The sequence below is a fragment of the Struthio camelus genome, chromosome 3 (genome assembly GCF_040807025.1).
Source record: "Struthio camelus isolate bStrCam1 chromosome 3, bStrCam1.hap1, whole genome shotgun sequence".
NCBI lineage: Eukaryota > Metazoa > Chordata > Aves > Struthioniformes > Struthionidae > Struthio > Struthio camelus.
Window position 1 is genome coordinate 125,060,476 of NC_090944.1, and position 25,656 is coordinate 125,086,131.

Genomic DNA, 25,656 nt, shown 5'->3' on the forward strand with positions numbered 1-25,656 from the left:
TAGGTTAGAGCACTGACAGGGAGTGGGGGCCATAAATCCTCCCCAGAAACTCCCTGGATGTATACCATGCAATTGAAGAACTGTGCCTCTGCAGCACGAATATTCACTCACCTATAAAATCCTGTGGCTGACAGGCTCACACAGTTGACGTAGGCTGCTTTAATCTGGCAAAGAGAACAGAGTTTTAAAACAGTTATTGTCCAACCAGTCCCTGCAAAATAGCTGCCCCAAACATATTTCCAAGAGAGCATGTACAGAGGGTGTACAGCGACAGAGAGCCAACACAGTACCCACACCAGCAGCTTCATTGTGCAGCTACTTCCTCAAATAGCCTCAGCAGTAGCTACCAAGGACAGAGCACACCCATGGGCGGAGGGATGAGACCTACATCTTGTCTGTTCTGGATTTCAGGGACAGGGTGGGCTTTCACCCTCAGAGGCACAGGTTAAAATGCCAATCTCCTTGACTTCAATATGGCCAGGGGAAATCCTGTCCTGACTTTCAGACCACAAAGGCAAAGCTCCTCCCAGGAAGAGAGGAGCTTGGATCTGAAAACTGCCTGGGAGGCTGACAGTGCACCAATCTCTTAATATTCAGGGTGGAGAGATACTGCTGCCATGAAGCACCACAGCAAAAGGTGGATGGCAGCTCACCAAAGGGCCATCTTTGTCACAGAATCCCTTCATTACAGATCAGGTTTCTTCCTATTCAGGACTCCAGTCTGACTACAGGGAGATAGGTAATCACTCAAGTTTTTCACTTGGTCTAGTTGTCATAGGCAGGCCCCAGAACATGCAGGGATCTCAATATTAAATTCATAACTGATATTTTGGGGATGAGCCCTTGCAAACTTTGGTTTCCTCCCTTGCCAGGTTTCTGCTTCACTGCCTTTCCTCAGGCCTTTCCAGGTGGCCTGGAAGAGTTGGCCAATGAAAACAATCTCTGACAAAGCCCATTTGTCCTGTGACAGATAAAGACAGCTTACCCAGTCTTCCCAGGAGCCCTTGGGATTAGACTCTTTGATTGGCTCAAGCCTTTTTAGGATAGTCTGACAGGCATTCTAAAAAAAAAAAAGAGAGAAAGAGAGAGAGAGAGGAGCAACCTGTCAAGATTTGAAAAGTCAGCCTATAGTATTTGGAGCAGTACAAGTCTCCAAGAACCGTCTGTTTAAATCAATATTGCCTTTAGGACTTCGACATATCATACAATGGAACAAAGTTCAGTAATTTGCTGCATAGGTAGAAATGTTGACTGAAAAGTATTTTAAAACACATGGGCTATGCTGACAGCAGAAGGGAATCCCAAATACAGCACAGAGCCTTCCAGACCATGATGCAAAGTATTAGAAGTCCACTCATTTATACACTAGCTTTGTCTACACTAAGCCATAGGTGGACACCTTAGCCTATCTAGCAAGATGATCCCATAATACCAAAAAAAATTTTATTCTTCCCCAAATTCAACCCACTCAATCAAATTGTGCAGAGAGTAAAAACAGCCTCAAGTACTTTGGGAGCTGTAACTTTACAGGTTGCCCTTCCTCTTTTCTTCTAAACTGAAAATGACCAATACTAAATTCTTCTGTTCGACAGAAGTCATACACCATGCAAACAGATGCATTCGTGCCTCCTCCATGTCAGTGACACTCATGACAATGCCATTGCTAGAGAAGGATATCTGCATCAAGTGTATCAACATTTAGAGGTCTTTGGTTCTGGGGCACAGTCCCCAAACCACCTGCAAGTAATGTTTGCAGCACATTATATTGTCATAGATAAGATTACATTAATTACTAAGAAGCTAGCCATTTAAGTGGATGCTTTGTTCTGTCCATTTTGAGTAATCACAAAGGTTCCATTTCATAACTGCAAAAGAACTGAAGGAGAGTTTCAAAAAAAAATTGAAAAAAAAAAATCGTCATTCATTATCTATTACCTCCTGGTAGTTATAGCAGGTACAGGAAGTTATAAGGTGCCCTTAGTCTGGAATTCCCTTTTGAAGGCTCTACCTTTCTTAAGCAACAGATAACATCAAATTTTTTATGTTCTGGAGTCCCAGCTTATGACCCAACTAGTCCAAATTACTCAGTTTCCGTACATGGACAGCCATTCCATTGATGTCTGCACTGACAGAGGCAGCTGTCGGGGAGGTGTTTGGGACTGTGTTTGTGCTTGTCTCACTGATGTAAATTTTGGAGGTGGGGATTCCCAGTGTCCTGCTAGCAACCTGCAGAGCAAAGGTAAAAAACTGGTAAGTGGTTGTTCTTATATACGAGCATAATAGTTCATTGCCTATGCTGCTAGGGTCTGGAGTGCAAACTCTATCCTCTCCACTCCTAATCTTCATCTTTCTTGGGGAGTCAGTCAGTTTGGTGATTGAGAGCCAGCTGGAAAATTATTTGCCCTTGACAGACTGAGAATGCACATGCATGCATATATGTATGCTTTTTCCACAATGACAGACATTCACTGAGACTAAATTCTTATCTCAACAATTAAAGGAATCGGAGGATAAAGAGCCCTATTAGATTTTCCTTTCATTTCTCTGTCAGAACAATCCTGTTCCCCCATGCCCTTTTAATGAAAAAGGCAAATACAGTTAATAAATTGTTAACAAATGCAGTTAAATATGTTTGCAGCATAACAAATATTAGTATAAAATATATGTATACTGTAGTTTTAGGGGATGAAAAGAAATTGCCATAAGAAGCTAGATTTTAAGCATAACCTGCACTATTTCCATTTTTAGTTTCATATCACAGATTTAAATTACACGTTAAAACCAAAGAACTGAGAGGCTGATGAATCTAAGTCGTACACTCAGTTGTAACATTGGGCTGTAAATCTGGCACTGCCACTGAAACAGTAAGAGGAATTAGTCAGATTTGTTACCCTACACATAGAGGAGATTTCAAGTTGTCTGGGGCAATTTTATACAGTGAGTGTAATTTGCCTGAAAAGATGTCTCATACTCATCCAAACTCATCACTACCTGGATCATTTTGGTGTGAAGTCCTTGACCCATCTCAGTCCCACCATGTGTAAGTAACACGGAGCCATCTGTGTACACATGAACCAGAGCTCCAGCCTATAAAAGGGAATATTAATCCAAGAGTCATCATAAGTGAGCCAGTGAAATACTTGGCAGGCTTGAGTTACAAACTAGAGAAAGAGAGAGAGAAAGAATTTGGAACTAGACCAAAGCAGCAAAACCGGATTGCAAAATGGAGGATCATGCAGCAGCATGGTCCTTAGTGTAACTATAGCCACTAGTGTACACTTGGAGTAGATTTGCTCTAGTATCACTGACTCAGCAGAGGTTCCAAAGGCATGGCAAACCTCAGCCACCGTTTCCAGCTCAGAAAGCAGATGGACAAACCGGAACCTGCCCCTGTGCAACACAGAGGTACCCTTAATCTGAACTTGCCAACACCACTAACAGCCCATCGAGCCCAAGAATGCAGGCCACGCATATGGACAAAAATTACCGTATTGCAGAGTCACAGTGCTGCTAATCTTGAGGAAGAGAGAATAGGCAGTAATATAGTAATATAAAGTAATATAACAAAGTACCATGAAAATATAGCTGCATTGTGGTACCTTCTGGACCATATAAAGAAGTAACTGTTATTTTTCCCATTTTGATTTTCGAAATTCAAAATTTGTGCTCTTTCTTAATTAATTTAGTCCTTCCTTAAAAAGCTCTCGTTACGTACAGTGGGAGGAAGGCCTGGGGGAAGTAGCATAAATTTAGCTCATCTACTGAAAAGACAAATGACACTTAAGGACCTGGTTCAGAAACGGGATAGTGAAGCTGATGCCAAATTTGGTAGGAATAATGCACATCCCTCTTTTCTTCCAGCGATTCTGCCTGCAAGGAGAGAACATTATTTGTTTACTCATCAGGCTTTCATTGCAACTCAATGCCATGCTGCCCTCCAACATTTTGGGTCTCAAAGATGAAATGAAGTACCTGACTGCAATACGGATTGAGTTGACCAGGAGCTTTTTACGACACATTGGCTTTCTTTATGAGTCTCAACAAGAAGAAATCTGACTATCTGAAGATACTCCCCAGATATTAGAGAAGTAATTGCCTGGACTATTAGCTATCCAATTATAAATACAAGCCAACTAAAAAAAGAGGAAAAGGCAGTGGAAAGCCTTTTCCATATGTATATATTGCCTTGCTAGCTGTCCGAAAAGTTAGGCAAAGACTAGACTCAAAAAAACCCTCTCCATTAAAAAAAAAAAGAATATGTCATGCCAAGCCTTATTTCAACCTTATTTAAGCTACCAGGTCACTGACAGAGGTTTACTCCCACAGTGGATCTGAAGGAATTTCAAAAAGAGAAGTTTTTAGAAGTCACTCTCTAAATATATGGTCTGATTTCCCATCACTCTAGTTGCTAAGAGAATTTCAGAAGTTAGTGGGCAGCAGGTACACCCAGCATCACTGTGGCTCGAGAACATCTACCTGTTGAATTCTTCAATTTGCTTCCTCCTGGCATGATAGCTGGAGCTTGACAAACACTCATCCCAGCACCTTCGCAGGGTAAAGCCCTCCAGCTTTTGGTTAAAATGGGTTAGGTCTCCTTCATTGTAAAGATTGAGCTTCCGTACCTTCCCAAAGAGAGAGATGTATAAAGGATATGCCAAGTTTAATCCTTCAAACTAAGTTCTTTTAATGAATAACATCAAAAGCAAGTTGGTCCCTAGTTTTCACTCCTTTGTTAACTTTACAGAACAATAGAATTAACAGTTAAATCTCTGTTTAGGGGAAAATAAGGGAACAAAACATTAAAACTGGGAATTTTCAAGAAGAATTAGGAGTAAAGCCCACTGGTAGTAAGATTAGGGTACTTGATCTCCTCGGACTTTTCTAAATCCATCTATCATGAAAACTGGGGTTACACAGTTGAGGCTACTAAGGGAATTTAATGAAGCAGGAGATAGCCCATGCTATAATGTGGTTGTCCCAAGGAAATTTTGAGATTCTGCTAAGGACTTAGCAAAAATGAAGCAAAAGTTCTTATTCTTCATAATTTGCTGTAGTTGTGTGTCCAGTTGCCAGAGCTTGTTCAAGGGCAGTGCTGCCCTGAAATACATCAATGGACCTATACCTCCTCAGGCGGCAGGCCACACTTCCGAGCAAGGTCACTCATCCAACACTCGGCAATCATCATTCCTTGAGGCCCTCCAAAGCCACGGAAGGCTGTGTTGGAAGGCAAGTTGGTCTTGCAAACAACGCCCAAGCTGCTGACATTGGGGATGCTGTAGGAGTTATCCAAGTGTAACAGAGCTCTGTCCATAACCTGATGTAGAAAAGAGGTGGTGGGGGAGAGGGGTGAAACGGGAGACATTTGATATGAATCACATGTCAGACTTCCCACTGCCTGCTAGAGACAGACTAGAAAGGTCTGAAGCTAATTTACAACAACAATCACTTTCTCTCGCATCTTGTAGGCCTCAGTCCACCCAGCTGGATCAGCAATGATGTGCAGTCTTTACTCCCTCCCATTTGCAACCGAGTATCAAGTGGGCTGCTTGCTATATCCTCCTGAAGGACAGGACAATAAGCACACTTCTTCATGACACTTAGGGCCATGGGACAACATGAGCTTCAAGTCCTTCCTTGGCCCTGGGGTCATGCTGGGCCCAAACCGCCACTAAAGGCCATTATTCATCTGGAAGCATGAGAGTCTTCCTTTAATGATACTGAATAATCTGTTGCTAGAAAAGAAGTCTTGCTGATGTCCGGTGACTCAGCAGCTGGCCTATGGGAGTAATAGCAACTACGTGAAGTAAAGGTTTTCAATAGTTACATCCAAACTGCAGGATTCAGGACTTTCCTCCACGAATGATCCAGACTGGGAGTAAGCCACTGCTTCTTTCAGGCTTGAGCACCAAGATTTCCCTCCCAGCAGCAGCCCAGAGAGGAGATTATGCACGTCCCAGTCACCAATTTCAGACGCACTCAAAAAGACGATTCACACTGACACACTCCCAACCAGGCCCTTACTTTACACAGACACTTTCCTGCCATTCTGCTCTGTACAGCATCAAGCACATTGCTAGCACCAAACGAGTCTCTGGTACTTGCATTCTTCTCTCACTGTAACGTGTTCATTTTGCAAAAAACCATCCAAGACTCAGGAGACCAAGGAAGGGGAGCTAGATTAAACATGAATGACATTAGATTACTGAGTAGGTCACTCATGTGGCAGAAGAGGACAGTTTTCTATTCAACAGTGTAAAATTCTTGGAGACACAGAGTTACAGCTCATCTTTGCCCTTAGTGCTTCCAAACTCCAACGTTAAGCTTGTGGCTTGTGTTAGGTTTAGGCACTGCTTAACCAGCTTGTTGATTTAGCTGCCCCGATCAGCACGATATTTCCTATTCCAAAGAACAAACTTCCCCACATCTGCCACACTGTACTGACTTTCAATCACTTTGCACTGTGCAAGAAGTCTTCCATCACAGCTCTCTGCACGCATCTGTAATGTAAAAATAAACTTTCCCAACCCTTTTGCCTAATCCAAGTTACTACAACATCAATAAGAACTACGTGGTACATGCCAAGACAGACCAGTTGGCTCAGAAAGCAGCTGTAGAAGCTCCAAAAACCCCCAAGATCTATTTTCAGTCATGTCAAAGAGCAGAATGTGCAAGCGTTGCTGTAGACAGCAGTTCTCTGAAGTCAAAGCAAAAAGTTGCCCAGGGAAACATGTGTCTTTCACCTAGTTATCCGTCAGAATATTTATTTCTTCTACTTACGCCATAAGAGAGGTCTACAGAGTTGCCCCCATTGCTGTAGTATGACACCTCCAAACTCTTGACCTTCCCATTCTTCATGAAGCCAACCTGTCAAGAAAGTCTCTTCAGTAATGTCTCTTCTACAAAATTTTCTGTTTCCTACTTCCTACCCAAAACTCAATGGACCTCACACAGACAAAAAGTGTGAGGTTGGCTGTCCTCTGCTGCAGCATAGGACAAGCAGTGGGAATACCTGAGGAAGCTTCCCAGGAAGGGCTTAGGTATGCACCTCAATCTTGCCTCAGAGAACACTTCTAAAACTAGTGCTCGCCACCTGCAGTAGCCACACTCTCCTTAATGGGATTTTGTTTTTTAAGCAGTTGGATGAGAGAAAAGTAAGTTAACAGAACAATTAGTAATGCAATACTGTAAACAAATTGGGGGACATCTAAAAGCAACGTGATTGTCAACAGGGGCACAATCTTGGCTTCAAGGAAGAGGGAAGTGTTCACTCTAAGGTTAGAAGGAAGCTCACTGGAGCCCAAAGAACTTCTGCAGGACTCCAACAGGTAGAACCCTATAACCCAGCTGACCAGACCCATCTGCAACAGCAGAGATCAGCAGTGAAACTACAGCAACAAGTTTATCACAGTATCTTGCTGCTCACTGATGCTTCAGGTGACAAAACCAAGAGGACATGCTTTCATTTTATGTGCATGCATACCTTGTACCTCCCCAGGAAGGGATGCCTTCCACCACTTATCAACATGTCCTCATCTCTATCCAACATGCACCGTACAGGGCAGTCAGCTCTGTTAAAGGAAAAAACACATTTATCAGGCAAAGCCTGAAATGCGCTATATAGTTCCTACAGAGGAAGGCTCTTCTCTTTCCCGTGGGCGTCGTCTTTCCAGAGTGGCAACAGCTACATGAGTTAGGAGTAAATTGCCTGGATTATATATCTTCCTCTAAAGAAAATATCAAGATTGAGTGAAAAAAGAAAAATATCTTAGAGACTGAGACTTGCTCTTGAAAACTCTTGTGGAGAGTCCTATTTTAAAAAGGGTAGTTTCTTATAGGCACAGATAATGACAACCGAGCAATCGCTGTTTTCTGGACTACTTCTCAAGGCACTCTTTTGGCTTTGCTAGAGAAAATACCATATGAATTGTGAAATAATGCTAAGTAAAGTACTAACTAGGCTTCAGTTTGACCTTGTCTTTAGTTGCTTATTTATTATCCATGGAGGATAACATGGAGGAGAAAAGGAGCTCTTCCTCATTTTCTAACAAGCCTGACTTCCCAGAGCCTCTCTTTAGGTTGCAAAAATATCTAGGGAATGACACAGATGTCGTACTTAAACCAGTTTTATTTTCTCCATTCTGAGCAAACCTCCTGCTTTCTTTACTTAATCAGTAATACAGATTCATTTTTTATTCTTTTTATCTCTGTCAGCCAAACTAGTGATTGCATATTCCAGAGGCAATGAAATGACATCTGTGAAATAAAACTGGTTTAAGTACAAGAGTTTCATTTTGGCTACTGTCCTCCAAAAATACTCTTATCAAATTACTGCTCTGTCCAAACTTACAGCTAACATTACCAGCAGGGAGCATCCTAGCATACAAGAGCAACATCGAGAAGGGAAGTGTTACATGCATGGTTGTTCACTCACAACTACAAAAATTTGCACAGTTAAAGATGAACCCACATCAAACCTCCAGAAACCAGAAGCACATTTACTCTATGCTTCATAAATGGTTACAATGTAGATCGATTCCCTGAGCTTTCAGGGGCTGGAAAAGTGGGGTGGTCTATACTGTAGCCTGCCCCCCTTCCTAGGGAAAATCCAAAGACAGCAGGGTTTGCAGAAGAGCAGAGAAATGGTAGGTGCAAGGCCCGTGTCAGTAGCAGATTTCTGAGTACGAAAGAGGCTGTCATACCTCTATTATACAAAACACAATCCAAGCAAGGCTAGTGCTGGATTTTAAAACTCCCTGGGGTGAAGCGAACTGGAGGGGCAGAAAGTTTGACACACAAGAGTTTTAGGAGAATATCAAAGAAATAGCAGAGTAAGGTTTTTCCCTTTCTTATTTACATAGCAAAAGCTCACATCCCTGCATAAGCACAGCCCCTTCCAGCAGCTTTAGTTCCTCCTTCCAGCTAAGAGCCCACTAAACACCCCCTTTAGGAATTCAGAGCTTGCTACAAGCTACACACTAAGAAGCCATAAAGACTCTTCAAAGTGCTCTAGCAAAAATCGTGCTCCAAAATGGGCAGCCCGGGACAGGTGAAGTCTGAAAGGAAGAAGCACAATTTGCTGTACTCAGACTTACTTGAAAGCAGCCACAGCCACCACAGTTGACAATATAGTATTTCTAGTCTCTTTTCCTCCAAATCCTCCTCCCATTCTTTTCACTCGAACCACAATCCGATTTGAAGGGACTCCTAATGCATTAGCAACAAACTCCTAAAGAAAAATAGAAAAGCAGAGCATGCAAGGAGCTGAGCTGGTGGTAAGAAATAGATACCAAAATACGGCCTGTCTTAGCTTTCTCCATTCTGCAAACATTGCAACAGTGCAAATATTCTGTTACTACTGCAGGTCCTATTGGTCCTGCAAGTGGATTTTTTGCAATTGGAACCAGTAATCCCAGTATATCATCTCTGAAATGAGAGGGCGTGCAGGGCCTTAACAGACAGCACAAGATTCAGGAAGAGATTGACATGAGGTAAGCTTACCAAGACATGGATCTCACTTAGCACAAAGTCTGAGATCCCTTCCACGCTCTCCATTCTCCTCACTCAGTTATGATACCTCTAGATAGTCTTGGTGTCGACAACAACTTTACGTTTCAAAGTGAACGTAAATCACAAGGGAAGATTTATAGGGAGGGAATGATGCTTTTCTTGTTGGAAGTCAGTAAACAGGGCAGACATCTCATAGTGACAGTAGCTTGTCCCACAAGGTGGCAGGGTTGGTCTGTATTGTCAGTGTTTGCACCACCTCCCTTTCCGACATGTCATTCAGTGGCCATGGCTATTCACCAGCCAACCCCATCTCCAGAAAATGGTTAAGGGTGTAATCCAGGCACAGAGAGAGGTGCTGCAACAGAAACTTCTCTGTCACCTGGAAGTGAATTCAGAACACCAGGGGGATGGATGTGGACTTTAGATCCCACATCCAGTTCTGAGCCAGTGTGGCATTTTTATGCAAGACGAGCTAGGACAAACTACAAAACAACAGTTTATCTAGTCAAAGCACTGGGAATCAAATTGCTTTTAGGCAGCAGGCCAGAGAGAGACAGTACCTGTGTCTTCATTAGGTTTTGGGTCGACACAAAGAGTTCCATCTCACCATCCTCCCCCTTTGGCACGGCCACGGTACAGTGAGTTTCCAGATAAAAATGCTCCTGTCCACCAATGTACATCTCTCCTAGGAAACAGAGAGAAAGAAATGCCCCATAGACAGGGTATCCCTGGAGTCATAAGAGATCTCCCACCACCTGTTGCCTGTAAACCCTTTTGACAAGCATTAAAGGAAACTCCTCTGCCCTGTCCAGCACTGGATATCCCTAACCCTTCAATTGACAGTTCCAGTTTGTTGATTCAAAAAAAAAAAAAAGTATCCCACTTTCTATCCACTACAAAAATAAGCCTGCCCACCAGTCCATTGACCCAATAACCCTCAAGAGGCAATGTCTGATGTCTTTCAGATTGGCCACTGAGATAAAGGATAAAAATAAACAAAACATATTCTAGCAGAGCAGATCAAATGCAAGATTACAGACTTGGAAACAAGGCTGCAAAAAGAGAAACTCAAAATGCATTAATAAGATCTAAATGGGCGTCAACTCTCAGCGGCTGCACATGGCTCTTTCACAGGACATCTCACCTGGCAGTGCTGATAGTGCAGTTTTCAGATGTGCTGCACATTGTTAAATCTCAGAAACAACCTCCTTTCCCAGTCATGGCTCTGGTCATGGCTCTGGTCTATTCAGCTGCCATGAAAGTTAATCTTCAGAGCAATTCCCAAAATATTGTTCCTCTCTTCCTTCTATTCAACTCAGTGACAACAAAATAGCTGTCTTCTCACGGGGTAAAACAATGCTTGCTCTGGTACCTAGCAGGGGCTTTCCCCCTGTCTCCCTTAGAGCCTTGGCCTGGCATTCACACAGTATTGTGGGCTTTTAAATAAGCTACTCTTATAGTCCAGAACAACTTCTGCCTTGCCTGGCACAGTTCTTTTCAGTTTATATAGTACTCCATGTTACAGTTAACAACAGCTTATGAACCCCTTGAAGTGCCAACTCAAATGGCTGACTGCAGAGAAAAAGTCTCAGCAATGCATAGCAAAATATAGCAGACAACGGAACTGGAAACAGTTATTTCAGTTAAATAATACCCTCCCTTCCCCCAGGGGAAGGGGAACAGACATGTTACTCCATGGTCTCTGAGTATAAACCCTTCATACCAGGCCTTCTGTCTGTAACTGATTTAATTCTCTCCCTTCTCAGATCTGGCCAAGGGAGGCAACACTCTCTCGTTGATAAATACATAATACCCTGAAGGTCTAAGGTCTTTAACTCTTCTCTTTCAGGAGCTACTGACCAATGATACATACTGAGCAAGCTACTCTTGGCTAATCCTGGTCAAATGATGTGGATCTGACAGAGTGCTCTACTTCACAGCTCTGACACTGTCCCCTCCCGACTCTTCGTTATTAATCAGTTGACGACAATTGCTGTGTTTAGCCACCCCTCTAAACCCTGTCTGGCAGATCCGAATTGAATTAAACCAAGAAACATACCAAAATACCCATCCCCAGAGACAGGCCAAAAACAACGTTCAGAAAGAGTTATAGGACAGTTCTATGTTCTTCATGATACATACAGGCACAAATACTGGTAGATCGGTTTTCAAAAGCATGTGTGTCCCATTTTCATAAATTAAAGCCACATAACAGGTTAAAGGAAATTGAATTGCTATAAGATTCAGACCACTCTGCCTGGATCGGGAAAAGCTCCTATATGGATACATTTCAGGAAAAAAATCACTATGTAGAATGTTTGTTCAAGAATTAAGTGGCCTTACATTGGAAGAGAGTACTTACAGATGTACTATTCCCCACTGAGCATCCAAGTCCTTTTGAAACTGAAATTAAATCTTTCATGAGCTATTTGTATATAAATAGTACTTTAAAACTTACTATGAAATCAGTTCAGCCTACCAGTCTTACTTGTATGAGTTCAGTGTTGCATGTGTGAAAAGGAGGCTTACATTTTGACTTCTTTTGTCACAAACTGTCCTACTTGAAAACAAGTATTAACACTTATTCTCACCTTCCAAAACGTGATCAGATTCTTCGAATCCTTTCTTTACATCTCCTTTATTAAGCTTTCTTATAAGCTTAAAGAAGGATTGTTGCTCAATAGCTTCCTAGGAAACAAAATAGCACAGTGAAGTTTTTATGGAAACAGAGTGACAGCAACACTTTCTCTGACTGAATAAAAAATATCCAAGATAAAAAGCACAAGAACTTACCAGACACTACCTATGGCAATAGCCAAATGACTTAAAACAGTACAAAACAATTTTTCGCAACACAGTAATTTTACAGAAAGCACCATAATTGGACAATCTTAGATTGTTCCTTGTGATCCATTTTACCTCAGGGACCCAGAACCCCAAAGTTCATAGCCACCAGAGCTACGACTCACAACTAAAGGAACTGATGAACTGCAGTCCATGGCTCCAGGTGGGAGAGGTGAGGGAGAGAGACAAAGAAGAGAGACACAAGGAGCAAACTAAATCTCCCAGAAAGGATGAGAGCTTCTTCAGAAATAGTTGCCTTTGGAGTCAAATACGATAATCTTTCTTGCTGAAATTTTACCAACATATTTCCCTTTTGCCAAAGCAGAAGCTTCCATAATAAAAAAGCAACCCAGGGCTCGCAGAAGAAAGAAAAATCAGCACATTTTTGGCCCCATTATCTTTTGGCTGGATGAACAAGTCGCTAAAACCCTCAGAAAGGCAAAAGTTCTCAAATGTTGTTTGTGAACTCCCGAATCATAAAAGCTAATCAAAACCTTTGTGTACAGATGACAGCATCAATATCTGTACTAGGCAATGCCTAGTAACTCTTCATATTTGAAGAATACATGAATACAATTCGCATTACAAAACAGTTGGATTATAAAAAATTAGAAACCCATGGTTCTAATTTCCCCCCAGTGAGAATGGCTTCATACATTTTTTTCTGTCTGTGAATGCCTTCTTAGCTATTGCCATTTGCTTTTACTCTCACATAAGGAAATCTTGTTAATAAGTCTTCTGATTAAAAAAGGTATAAATGATCACAAATTGGTGACACTCATTTCTTCAGCTTTGAGAAGATCTGCTAAAGGACTGTATACATACAGTCAGTGGAAATGTTCACTGTGGAGACATAACTCCTGCAAATTAATTTCATCAGCTTTAGAAACTAGACAAATATTCTGCAGAATCTCAGATAAATAGCACAGCTACAGAGGGAAAAGGGACTTTTTCACGCCCTCTTATTGAGTGTTGAAAATCAGCGAATAGAGAATGAACGAATACCAACGAAGCCAGCAAGGCTATACCAGAGAAGACTATAGAAAGTAGGCATCTGTGGGCAAGAATGTAACTGAAAGCAATCTTGTTAATGTAAGCAAATTTGTGTTGAGTGCAATATACCTCGCAGAGTCTGGCTGATTTGTTTCAATGTTAAATAGCATAGGACAAGTTAATGAATTCCCAATTACTATCATATGAAAAGTGTATCCTCTTTATATTTAAATACATAAATTAATCTTTTTTATCTGTATCTTGCTGCATTTGCACCACAAAGGCAGCAAAACACATGGTTACATAATCCCATGTGTGAGAACAGAGGTTAACTAGCCATCAGGAGGCCACAGGTTAACTGCGGAAGCAGATCTGTGCCATCTTACCCAAATCGTGACAATAGGTTTGAGCTCTTCGTACTTAATCTTCACAGCTTTAGCCGCTATTCTGGAATGCTCTTGTGTGTCTGCAAGAACTGCACCGATGATATGACCGACACAAGTGACCTACGGGTAAGAATAGGACTCATCATCACTTGCTGTGCGTATATGAAGGCACTGAAAGGCTCACGATGATTTCTCATCTCTTCCGTCTGTGCAATTCTTGGATAAGGCTTTTTAAAAAAAGCTTTGAGTGAGATAAAGCTGAGTAGCTAGAGTTGTGGTTTCTTGCTTCTCTCTGAGGGCCAGGTTCACTTTCACTATATAAGAGCTATCTGAATGATATATAGCCAAAATTACTCATAACTTGTCAAGGAAAAACTTGACTGCAAATAACTTTGAAAAGTAACTGAATGAGTGAGCCTGTTCCAGATGACTGCAGCTTAGAGGAGAATGGTGCAGATAGATGGAGGAGAGGGGCACAGAGTGAGGAAATTCAGGCGCTACTGAATTTGGCAGTAAGATTTCTATTGACTCCAATGCAGTCAGGATTTCACCCTGCGTACAGTGGAGGACTTCACTGGATAAGATGAGGAACTTCATCTCCTAGGTAGCGTGATCAAAACAGATTATTTTCAACACGTACCATGTCATCAGCAAAGACAGTCTCGTCGTTAGCGATGCCAGTGATATTACTCCCAGGAACATCCTTAGCAGAGACAAAACACACAAACCCAGGGACAGTCTGGGCCTCAGATGTATCTACAGAACTAAATAAAGAGAGCAGGAGAAGCAGTTATTATTTCTCATTGATCTAATTCTGTAAGTGCTTATAAGCATGAAATACCAATAAGTCTACGGGCCTGATTCCCCATGGTCTGGCTATGCAAAAGAGGAGTTTGTCATATAACTATCATGCGAGACCAAGGCAGAAAGGCAACAAATCAGACTTAAATCATTAGGGATCTATACTATAATTTGGATCCTGACAGTCAGTCTGATTCCCAGGTGCTTCTTTGAACTATACTGTATCATACATCTTTTGGCTGAGACACATCTGAACTTGACCTCCTGATCATGGCTACTAGAGATCTCCTGGTGCTCTTATCCAAAGACAGATTGGTGTTAGTGATGGCCTGGCCTTTCTCCACTCTCCTCTTAGATGTTATGATTCTGTAAAGGCAGGATTTCTCTCTGTGCACTCAAAAATAGGAGATTTTACTGTCTACATATAGCATCAACAGTGTGTTCACGTCCACAGAAAAATGTGGCTGTGAGTCTGGAAGAAGTTGCTAAGTACCAGTGACAAGGAAGCTGTAGGGTATTTAAACGGACATTAAAGAAATGAAGCTCCAAGAGATAAAAAGTTTCATGAGTGGTCTTGTTCAGTAGTCAGTAAAAGAGGCACCTAACCAAAATGCTTGCCTGCTTGAGTTGTACACAGACTTAAAACTAAGTGACAAGCAAAACAGAAAGTAACCATAAATACATTTCAGAAAACTTTCCAGCTCCCTTTGCAATATTTTGTACACTGGCTATGCAATTGGCTGGCTTGGCAATGGAGCTGTTGCAAACAGAAGAGCTGTGGGTATGTTTCTCCTAACTGAATGATTTATTGTCTTTCATAAATTGCTGTTATTTTTCCAGCATGCTTGTACAGATTCCTGAAACTCCACTACAAAATGTGCCTGAAAGTAGTTGTTTATGCATCCCAGTGAGTTATGAACTTAAAAAAAAATAAACATACGAATTAACTTTTACACATGAACTCTTAGACAGCAGAAACTGAAGACAACGTTATTTTTCTTTGGAAAGTTCGCTTTCCCGCGCTTCTGCAATAAGGCCTCAGAAAGAATCCCCTGGCTGATTTCCTTAGTCAATACTCAGGCAGGTGATTTCTAACTTACACTTAGTGGTCAAAACCTGACTCAGATGAAGTGAAGTTTTGTCATTAACTTCAACAGAGCCAATATTTTGACCAGCAAAATTATAGGCGGAAATACCTCTATCACCTGATAAAATATTCTGCCACTTCCTCTGCAGAATGACACACACTTATGGCTTGAAATGTGAATGCATGCATTACACAGTACAAGTGCAAGGGTATGTGCACAGCAATCTCTAGAAAATACCGCATATTGTGGCCACAAGCATAGATCTGATGCTTTCTCTACTGCCTCATGTGCACGAGTAATAGTAACAACGCCTATTTGTTTGTAGCACCACCAGTGACCAAGTTGAAACACCTAAGATTTAACTGTGATGACACAGCAGTTTCCTTCATAACTTGGGAGTCAACTACATCTGTGCACCCCTGACTACCGTGCTGCCCGCCCTGTATTAGAGCACTGTGGGAAACGTCTGGGCAGGAAGCCTAAATAGGCAGGAAGTATTGCCTAAGGAACAAACAGCACATTGCAAGGCTTCTGAAGATGACATGGGGCAATGTAACGTAGAGTGTCCCACATCAAAGCAGTCCAGAGCAGATGAGAGCCTGCAGAGCCACCACAATGTAAGCACAGTTAGGGATTTTGTGGGGCAGTCAGTACCGCAATATAACAGCATTAAGACTCACATGAGAATGCAGAAGACACTATCTATCAGGGTAGGCTATTGAGAGGTGGTTAGTCAGCACGGTTATAAATTATGCATCAGCCATGCTCCGTATGGACAAGATGTGTTTCAAGCCAGCTGCCCTCCCAGCTACCGATCTATCCACCTTACTACAGCCAAACACAAACAACTCTATGTCTATTAGATGAGGCTAATTCATATAGGCTGCTATGCTGAAGCCTATATCAAGCGATCATGGCCAGAGCAAATAAGCACTCTGCAAGGTCAAAGCAGAAGATGATGCACACACAGCTGACTACAAACCAGTGGGAGTGCTTTGGTGGAACTGCATGTTACAAGCTGAATTTTTAGGCAGGCAAAAAAGGGCATGTCCAAGCTGCATGCTCAGGTCAGGGATTAAGGTGACATCTCCTCAGACATTGTGGTGCTCTCCTATCCTGCTCCTTTTTAGTCCTGCACATTTGAGTGTAAGAGATGGGGCATGCAAGAATTCTGCCTAGGGACCAGGACTCGGTGCTCCAGTAAAGCTGGGAGTTCAATGTTAACTCCCTCACACTCCCACCGATGTAGATTTGCAAGACAGTTGTAGCACACACAGCTCACCTCTATGTAACGATGTGCAATGAACTGGAATTCCCACTAATGCAAGAACCTTCTCCTCACCCCTTTCTTGACAGATCACTGTTTTCTAAGCCATCAGATACCAGATGCTTGCAACATCTGGAACTCAGGAGCAGCACTTACAGGATCTTAGCGTGGGCTTTGGTGCTGGTGACCAGTGTTAGATACAGTTCATTCTCATAGTGAGGGATGTCGTCACAGTAGACAGCCTCTCCACATGCTTGTTTGGCTGCTGAAAGGTGCATCAAAGGCCGGCCCACCATATCTTCAACTGCCTGCCCTGTGGGCACTTCCTGGAGTAAAACACAAGGCTATCTACTGCTGCTCCTATTGCAGGGGATACAAGCATTGACCAGAGAGCAAAAGGCAGGAGATTCATTCTAGTGAGTTTGGGAAGGGGAGGACTAAGTCCTGTGGGAAAGGAAGATAAACAAGATGGAGTGGCTACACAAAGGGGGGTAGAGAATGAGGTGAAAGGGACTCAATTCTTTGAAACAGCTATAGAAGAGAAGGGTTTGATGTGACAGCCGGTATGAAAGATTCAAATTCTACAGCCAGCTTCTCCTCTCAAACCTAAAGAGAACAGGTCATGAGCAGAGAAACAAGGAAGGAGATACATCCTGAATCCGAAGCCTGAGAGATGCAAATAGAGGCAGGCTGAAACTGCATAGTAGAACAGGTTTAGTTTGGATACAGAGCTCTGGCTGAAGAAGAAAAGTGGTACCCACAGCAATTGGGTAGCACACTTCAGGAACAAAGTCTTGAGCGATGACAGGAAAGAATGTTGTATTCTAAAGCAAGGAAGGGACAGAGACCCAAATACAAATCTCATGAATGGCAGAACTGCAGGAAGTTCATGTACGGTCCATATTCAGGAAGGCAACGAGACAATAAGCAGCACAGTTTGGGCTATAGAAAAGCCTGAGCCTGGATGATGTAGGTACTGCTACTTACTTGGAAGAGCTGGACATTTGCAATGGGATCTTTGTGAAACAGCTCTGTGGCACTGATGTAGTTCGAGGGGATGGGCTCACACAGCTTATTCTGCCAGAGACACATTAAAGAACAATCATCTCTCCTGCCAGTCCCTTTCTCACATTCCCCAGTAGCTCAGGATATTCTCCTCTTTCCCCCAAGCTGGAGTTTCCCTTCTACGTACCAGGGTAACCTGCAGAGCCATGAGGGGCAAATGCACCAGTCGGAGGCTGGTCAACAGAGAAGAGTACAGCTGTTGGTACTGTGTGGCAGAAGCCCACAGTCGCCACATAGATGGGTCTAGTGCTCAGCTTGCCATGAACGTAAGCCTTCTTTTACAGGGTAAAAGGCAAATGGGAAGAATAACCACAGCCCTACGAGAGCAGGTGCGGTGCACTGAATGGGAGAAATCCAGGAATCCTCCCACGGGCTCGCAGAGCAGTGTTTTTCCACAGCAAGGTGGGGGTGCCAAGGGGGAGCAAGTGGGCAGAAACATTGGTCACTGTCACACAGAGAAGGAGCAGGGCAGCTCTGGCAGTCATTACAACAGGGAGTTTTCTGTCAGAAAATATTCCCTTCATGGCCACCTGCAGGCATGCTAAGTCTGACTTGTATCTAAGTCTAAGACTTGTATCTAAGTCTAAGACTTGTATCTAAGACTTGTATCTAAGACTTGTATCTAAGTCTTGTATCATGCTAAGATCTGCTTGTATCTGAACCCTCCTCGTGCCTTCCCAATCCAGAGAGCGTGCACAGGCCCATCTTTCCCAGCCGTCCTTCCTCAGCAGCACTCACAGGGCCATTGTGCTGCTTGCTCAGCTTCTGAAGCACCGTCAGGTAGAACTTGAAGAAGAAGCTGAGTGTGAGTGTACGTCGAAAATCCACCATCCCACCAGGTGCAGAAGGAGACAAGTCCACCTCACCCGCCAGCAAGCGGCAGGCATCCTGCAGCAGCTTCTCGTTCCAGTCTCTGCAAAGGAACACAGTGATACTCAGCCCTTGCTTAGCCCTAAATATTACCAGGCCAGATGAACTCATCTGACATGGCAGCTCCAGTGGCTCTCAAGTTACAGCTACTCGCTCTACCTCTATCTATAGTATATGTGTCATCTTTGCTCTCATATTGGGCATATGTCTTCTGTTCTAAAGATATGGCAATGCCATTAAATGATGAGTGCAGGTTTCTCAGTTCGGTTTGAATGAAATTCAGTTTTTCAGGCCATCCCAGTGTCTAGGTTATGCCCACCTTTACAGATGAGTGCACTTAGCAGGAAAAGAGCTCTCTGAATGAGACGCTGACATGGATCTTTGAGGGAAAGGAGTACTGGAAGGAGCAAGGCTTTGCACAGAACGCAGACTGTTGTAAAACTGTAGCTATGCTTCTTCCCCTTTCTCCTTCTGCTACCAGAGAGGATTCAGGATATTTAAATTGCTTCTGTAAAAGTCAACATTGCTGCTATTAGGAAGCCTTTCTATCACAGAAAAATGCCTACCTCCCAGTGAGCTCGTGGCAAGTTTTTACTGCTAGGACAGTTGTAGGAGCCATTCCTCCATAGCTCAATTTAATCTCTTCCACTTGGCTAGTGCCTTCTTGGAACTGGACTCTCATGCCACAGGTCACAATAGCAATGTCATCCTCCCGTCGGGAAGCCTGCTTGAAAGCTGAGAAATATTCACCCTAGGAGAGAGGGAAAGATTTCTTTATTGAAAGCACACCTTGGCATGCTTTGGAATATAGACATGCACAAGCTGCTGGCCTGTTCCTACATGGATGAGCTATTCCAGGGAACTGTATCTGGTTGATTCACCTTGCAATGACAAGCAGGACATGCTTGTTCAGGTAGGACTGTATGTTTTCTTGAGATTGAAAGATTAATACTAATGTATTAGATCAGAGGTTATTATCCAAGCTAGGATTGTGTGGGAGATGAGCTTTGATGAAGATCTGCTGGAACCTGTCACATTTTTTCCATGTCTTGGGAAGAGGAAGCAAGACAGAATTTTTGTGCACAAACAAGTTTACTCTTCCTCAGTAACTTTTTATTTCTCCCAGTTTGCTAAGCTGCTGAGTTGGAGGCCTAATCAGTAACACTGAGATCCTCCTAAACCACTTCTCTTCTTGTTGTTCAGAAAGTCTTTGAACTCTGAAGAATTGAAATCAATAATCACAAATGGATCCCAGGTCTAGAACGGACCAGGCTAACGGATATAAGACTTAATTTCAGGCTATTCCTACACATACACTTCTCAGCAACTACCCTGACTTCACATACTTCTTTTCAAGGCACCAGTAACTACCACTATTTTATAGAGTGACATGCAACATGGGATTAACACTCTGCTAGTTTACACCAAGTGATGGTGTCACACTAGAGCCATAGTAAACCCAGTTTTTCCCCTTCTCTGTCCTGCAGAGTATGACAAATTCCCACTCAGGCAACGTGCAGATTCAGAGAAGAATCAGATCTGATGACTTTGCATGGCCCTTCTGGAGAGTTTGCTGCCAAGTTTTTTCTGTAATGGCTTAGCCAAGTGACTCTGCACAGCACAACACCCTGTTCCATTAATTATCTCTAATCAGAAGCGAGCAATGCTTTTTCTGTTACTATAAAGAACGATTCCTCTATTTTTGGCAATGAGTGCAGTTTCACAAGAGGCCCATTTTGTGCATCAAGAACTCATTACTGGAGATATAACTGAAGCGTGTGTTTCATTTCCTGAATTCAACTAATTAGTGGGCAGCCAACAGACAATAGCCAAGGAGCATCAGTAGCATCCTCCCAATGAGGGCATTCTGCCACTCTGCTTGCTAAAGCAATTAGCCTTCAAAGAGGAGAAAAGCAGCCTCTTCCCCTACTGCACACTTCAGAGAAGCTTTCCAAAAATGTGATTGTAATGAGAGGACAACACTTGCTCTCATTTGTCACAAGAGACCAAAGTTATCTTGGTGCAAAGTCCTATGGGAGACAAAACACCTGCTCTCCTTCCTCATTCCTAGCTAGGTAAGGACAACCGCTACAGCAGCTGCCCGTGTCTGCTCTGCCTCTCAGTAACACAACAGAGCATGTCCCTTTCAGGCTTTTACAGTGAAAGCTTCTAGGTATTAGCTATCTCACAGGAAAAACACACTTTCATAGCAGAGAAAAAAAAAAAAAGCAACCCAAACTGCTAAGGGTTGCATATGAATCTAAATTAGTCTCCCACCTCTCCTCCTGGAGAGGAGGCAATATCAACTAGGAGGACACTAAGAGCTCCACAGGCTCCAAAAGATTTGTAGGCAATATTTACAATTGCAAAAGCATTGTTTCCATGTCAATTTATTCAGTCCACCACTATGGAAGAGAGGTCAATAATGATTTAAAGGTTGGAGGATACTAACTTGAGGAATGAAGTAAGACTTGATCACCTCTTCCTGTCTCCCCAGCAGGACAAAAACTGTGATACTGTGAACCTGTGATGACAACACTGAGCAGACAGTATTTTAAGCTTAAGGCAGTTTTCTTAAAACAGAAATATAAAGCCATTGTGTTACTAGGTCTTTTCTACTGAAAAAACAGTAAAGATCTACATGATAATGAATAATGGTATCTTAAAAGATTAAACAACCGTGACAAACATGATTTAGGAAGATGTACACAATGAAAAGGATATGAAGGGCTGATGGTCATTAAGTGAGCAATAATGCAGATGGCGGACAACATTTATTAATTTCATCTGGAATGAAATTTTTTTTAAGCCCAGAAGAGAAAGAGGGCTGTTAAGCAGAGACTATGTCCTGTTCTAGGAATGCCATTTTATACACTAAAAGATAAGCATTATCTTCTCTTCTGTGATCTGCTTATATGTATCTTAAATCCAGTGAGCTCTTTCCTTTTCTGAACGCTGTCTTTGCTCAGCTGCATCTCCCTTACAAACATAGACTAAAAAACCCTTTTCCTGAACACCTTCTGCAGCTGACACACAGACTAGCAGGGGGAAGAGGCTGTTACCTCCTCTCCCTTAACAATCTCTCTATGTGATAAAGCCCACCATGAATTAAATCTCCCTACTATCTCCCTACTTTAGTAACACTAAATAGTGAAAACTGCTAAATTTCTTTGGTCTAATTCTTCATGTTGTTTGGCCAGTCTTGCTCTTGTGCAACAAGTCATATAAATGCAAGAGGCAATACCAGTTTTAAACAAACATAAACCAAAAAATCAGATTCTGCTGTGTGTTGACACAACCCTGCTTCCAGCTGTGAGGAAATCACAGTTACAGAAGACTTTGCCTGCCTCATCCCAGTACCTTCAGGCATCTCTTGAAGAACTTTAGTCACCCTGGCTTCACATTTATGAGCAAAGATTAACCAAGAATCCATGAAGCAGAGAGTTCAAAAGTTATTTTAGTTTTTCAGATCAATGAGCTGCATATAACCTACAGATAATGCCACTGCCCTGATGGTAAAAGTTTATTTGTTTTGTGAAATTTGCCTAGAGTACGAGCTTTTCTTCATAGTCATATGGAAGGAGGAACATGGTGTTGTCCATCGACTCCCTCAAGCGTGTTTTTCATTTTGGCAACGACCGATGCTTTTTGCAATTACCACAAGTTCAAAGTAGAATCACTGAGAAACAGACAGAAAAATAAATGAAATACCTGGGTTCTCTTAATACTTAGACACCCAAAAAAAGAGAGGACAGACAAAGGATTTATTAGTTATTTCCCATAACATGACAGCATTTCTGGAAAATCAATGTTTTCCATTTATAAATGGAAAACTACACTGTGCATCCTTTCATCTTATAACTAATGGCCTCAAGCTCTAAAAAGGTTCTTAATATCTTCATTAGCATAAAATTACAGTATGATGTTCTCAGCCCTAAAGGGAAAAAGAGAGTTTGACCCTCTGACACTGAATCATTTGTGGCTTATGCTGCTACAGAAAAGAAACGTTCATTGATCTATGTGAAGGAAGTTTTATAGGCTCAGCTGAAGTTGCAAGTCCACATTGCCAAAATGCCAGAATAATCAATCCTTGTGGTTTCAGTCTAACAAGACAGGGACATGGAAACTGAACTTCTTTCCTATCCCTACAAACTTTTTCCCAGTTATTTTCACATTTCTTTTCCCATTCCAGTTCACAGAAATCAAACAGGAACTTCAGCAACCTTACTTCACTTACTTCAGGAATTGCTAGCATCTTTGCTGCACTATGTTGCAAATAGAGAACTTAGACCTTTAGGAATATTGCATTGTCACATTTCATCATTACTGACCATTCTCAAAAAACTGCAGACAATGAAGTGAGGTTTCTTATTTCTTGCACTAAAAAACTTCTTGGGCTTGTAGCACTTTACTGTAGAGCCCACCTCCCCTTGCTTATCAAAAAGAGAGATTTTCACCAAATAATCTATGTGCTTGCTGATCCACTTGGGCTACATAAGTATTTGGAGGTCATTCTTCAAGGAAAAGTGCCTAATGTATTTAAACACCCACATAACACCATTTTAGCTCCACTGACACTGAACTCTATTCCCACTAGCTTACCTTCCTGCTGTAGGGTATCTCAACAGAGAGAAGTATTTCTTCAGGTTTCAGTACTGTCTTTCTGTATCCAGTGAAGAACTTCTCATCCATTGTGATAGTCCTTTTGCCCTCTGTAGAGCAAGGAGAGATCAGTGGTGGATGAATGAATAACTCAGATGAAGAATGGCAAAAACACGTGTGAAAGAGCCTTCAGCCTACAGAAGTCATTCTTGATGTGGTATCATTTTTCTTTTTTCAATTCTGTTTCACCAAATCAGAAAGGATTTTCTCAAGTTTAATTTGGTCCTTATGGAATCTGTGATAGCTTCTTATGGGATCTATGATAGCTTCTATCTACATATGATGTTTCATCTGCCCAGGAATTGATCATCAAAGAGACCTCTCAAAGTTCTTTCTCCTTCTTAAAGCTGAGCCTCCAGGTGAATCAGTTTCCAGCATCCCAAAGTAGTTCCCTCTTTCCCCTTTCCTTAGCCTACCACAAACTCATTACAAGAGAAAGTCACTGATCAAAGAGTCTGCTTAGTTCTCAAAAGGATCCTATTTCAGAAAAAAATTCTTCTAACGAGTAAATACAAATTGTGACATCTTTCTTTCTTCATAGGCGAGTATCAATCTTTATCTGAAAAATCCACAAGAATCAAAGTATGATAGTGACAGAAACTACCTAATGACTATAATATGCTTGTTTTTCTTGAATGGACATCTTCAACCAGCTCTTCACAAGGATATGTCTGTGAGTGCATAACACAGTACCAGAGATTCATTTTATTATAGAAATTAAAAGTCTTTAGGGAACGAATCTTAGGTCTAACCTTAAGTCTTCAGCCTTAGAAAGGGCAAACCCCGGAAGACTCAGACTAAGCCTATGTTCTTTAAAGTTAACACACACTTTCCTTAAGTTCTGACCTGACCTAATAATGCACAGGAGAGGACTGATGACTATCCCACCTCCCTTAGTGCCACAAGGAAATGTAAGTAACTTACCATTTGATATCAGGGTCAGTTTGCTTCCACTTGCCATTAACACAGGATTTAAGTCAGAGATTGGGCTTGCTGTCATTATGTTCCCACCGAGAGCCTAGCATAATAATATATGCATTAGATAAACATTAAACAACAACAGAAAGATACAGCAAGGACACCCCGTATTCCTACATTACTCCATGCACAGTGCACTAGAGTATAGCTACCCTTGAGTTTAGTTTGATAAATTATTTTGCTCGCTCAGGAATTTTTGGCCTTTAATGCAGTAGGAAAATAAATGCAAATCCCACTGAATCAATTGCAGTCCCAGCCAATAGCAACATTAGAGTGAAACGGTTTTAGAAATAGTCTTTGGGTAACACATCAAAACCACTTTATGTTCAAACCACGTACGCCCTATCATGCCAAAATTCAAATACAGTAGCGGAAATTCAGGGAAGAACCATTAAAGTGCAGAGCATCTTTTCGATGACATTCAGGAACCCAAGCTTGTTGGCTGCAGTACAAATGTATAGGATAGTATCTTGTAGATCAAAATACTTTGTTCGGCAGGTTGGCTCCTCTGCCTGCTATACATTTTTTTAATTTAATATATGCAGTTTGAACTGGCTGAACCCATCTCCTCTGTCCCCTAGTTTCAGACAGCATGGAAAATACCAAGAAGAGGCCTTAGAACTTATATTCTTTGCACACCCTATTGAAACTCTGCTTTTGCATAGGTGCAGCATCCCCACACTAAAAAGCTGTACAGCCTCAATTTTTATTGTCTCTGCAGCGATACTCCTCTCAGACGTTGCACTGAAGTGTTACTGTTCTGATTGCTTCACATAGACCTTCAAATTTCAAGGCAATGTGACCTACAGAGTGTCAGACATAATAAAGACACTGTAACTCTGCTTTCAGCACCCAAAGCACCCAAGCAGTGCCCGTGTGTTTCAAGCAGCTCCTAATGTTACTAAAGCCCCTTTCACAGCTTTCTTTTCCCTATCAGTAGAAAATGAAAACCTCTATCTACAAAAGAAGCAGGAACAAAACCAGAACCAAAATGCTTTGAAGCAGTGTCATAAGTTCCATCTCCACCAGAAGCACTAGCAGGGACACCATCAAAGGAATTTGAATTCTGAGATACGCGCCTATAAAAGATTTTTTTTTTCCAGGAGAGTTTCACTTTTAAACAATGAAATTTATTGCTTGTGGAAAATCAGCAGGCCTCTGAAAATTTGCTAGAACTGATGCATTAACCCTCTGA

The 25,656-nt window shown here is 42.0% G+C and overlaps 1 protein-coding gene across 4 annotated transcripts in view; it reads right to left on the reverse strand.

Annotated features, from left to right (window-relative positions):
- Nucleotides 1–25,656, reverse strand: part of XDH (xanthine dehydrogenase) — a 54,556-nt gene that overhangs the window by 7,628 nt on the left and 21,272 nt on the right. For all 4 annotated transcript variants that reach the window (XR_011140483.1, XM_009686267.2, XM_068940117.1 and 1 more), the window contains exons 13-32: nucleotides 24,408–24,501; nucleotides 23,424–23,533; nucleotides 19,388–19,572; nucleotides 18,690–18,864; nucleotides 17,874–17,963; nucleotides 17,043–17,212; nucleotides 14,371–14,494; nucleotides 13,731–13,850; nucleotides 12,099–12,195; nucleotides 10,068–10,192; nucleotides 9,093–9,226; nucleotides 7,481–7,568; nucleotides 6,778–6,864; nucleotides 5,123–5,314; nucleotides 4,477–4,622; nucleotides 3,789–3,870; nucleotides 2,992–3,087; nucleotides 2,098–2,226; nucleotides 986–1,060; nucleotides 112–164 (exon numbers count right to left, since the gene is read on the reverse strand). Coding sequence is in view for 3 of the 4 variants with exons in the window: in XM_009686267.2 (XP_009684562.2) it covers nucleotides 112–164; nucleotides 986–1,060; nucleotides 2,098–2,226; nucleotides 2,992–3,087; nucleotides 3,789–3,870; nucleotides 4,477–4,622; nucleotides 5,123–5,314; nucleotides 6,778–6,864; nucleotides 7,481–7,568; nucleotides 9,093–9,226; nucleotides 10,068–10,192; nucleotides 12,099–12,195; nucleotides 13,731–13,850; nucleotides 14,371–14,494; nucleotides 17,043–17,212; nucleotides 17,874–17,963; nucleotides 18,690–18,864; nucleotides 19,388–19,572; nucleotides 23,424–23,533; nucleotides 24,408–24,501 (2,372 nt within the window). In the remaining variant the exon portion in view is untranslated. The remainder of the gene's footprint in view (nucleotides 1–111; nucleotides 165–985; nucleotides 1,061–2,097; nucleotides 2,227–2,991; nucleotides 3,088–3,788; nucleotides 3,871–4,476; nucleotides 4,623–5,122; nucleotides 5,315–6,777; nucleotides 6,865–7,480; nucleotides 7,569–9,092; nucleotides 9,227–10,067; nucleotides 10,193–12,098; nucleotides 12,196–13,730; nucleotides 13,851–14,370; nucleotides 14,495–17,042; nucleotides 17,213–17,873; nucleotides 17,964–18,689; nucleotides 18,865–19,387; nucleotides 19,573–23,423; nucleotides 23,534–24,407; nucleotides 24,502–25,656) is intronic.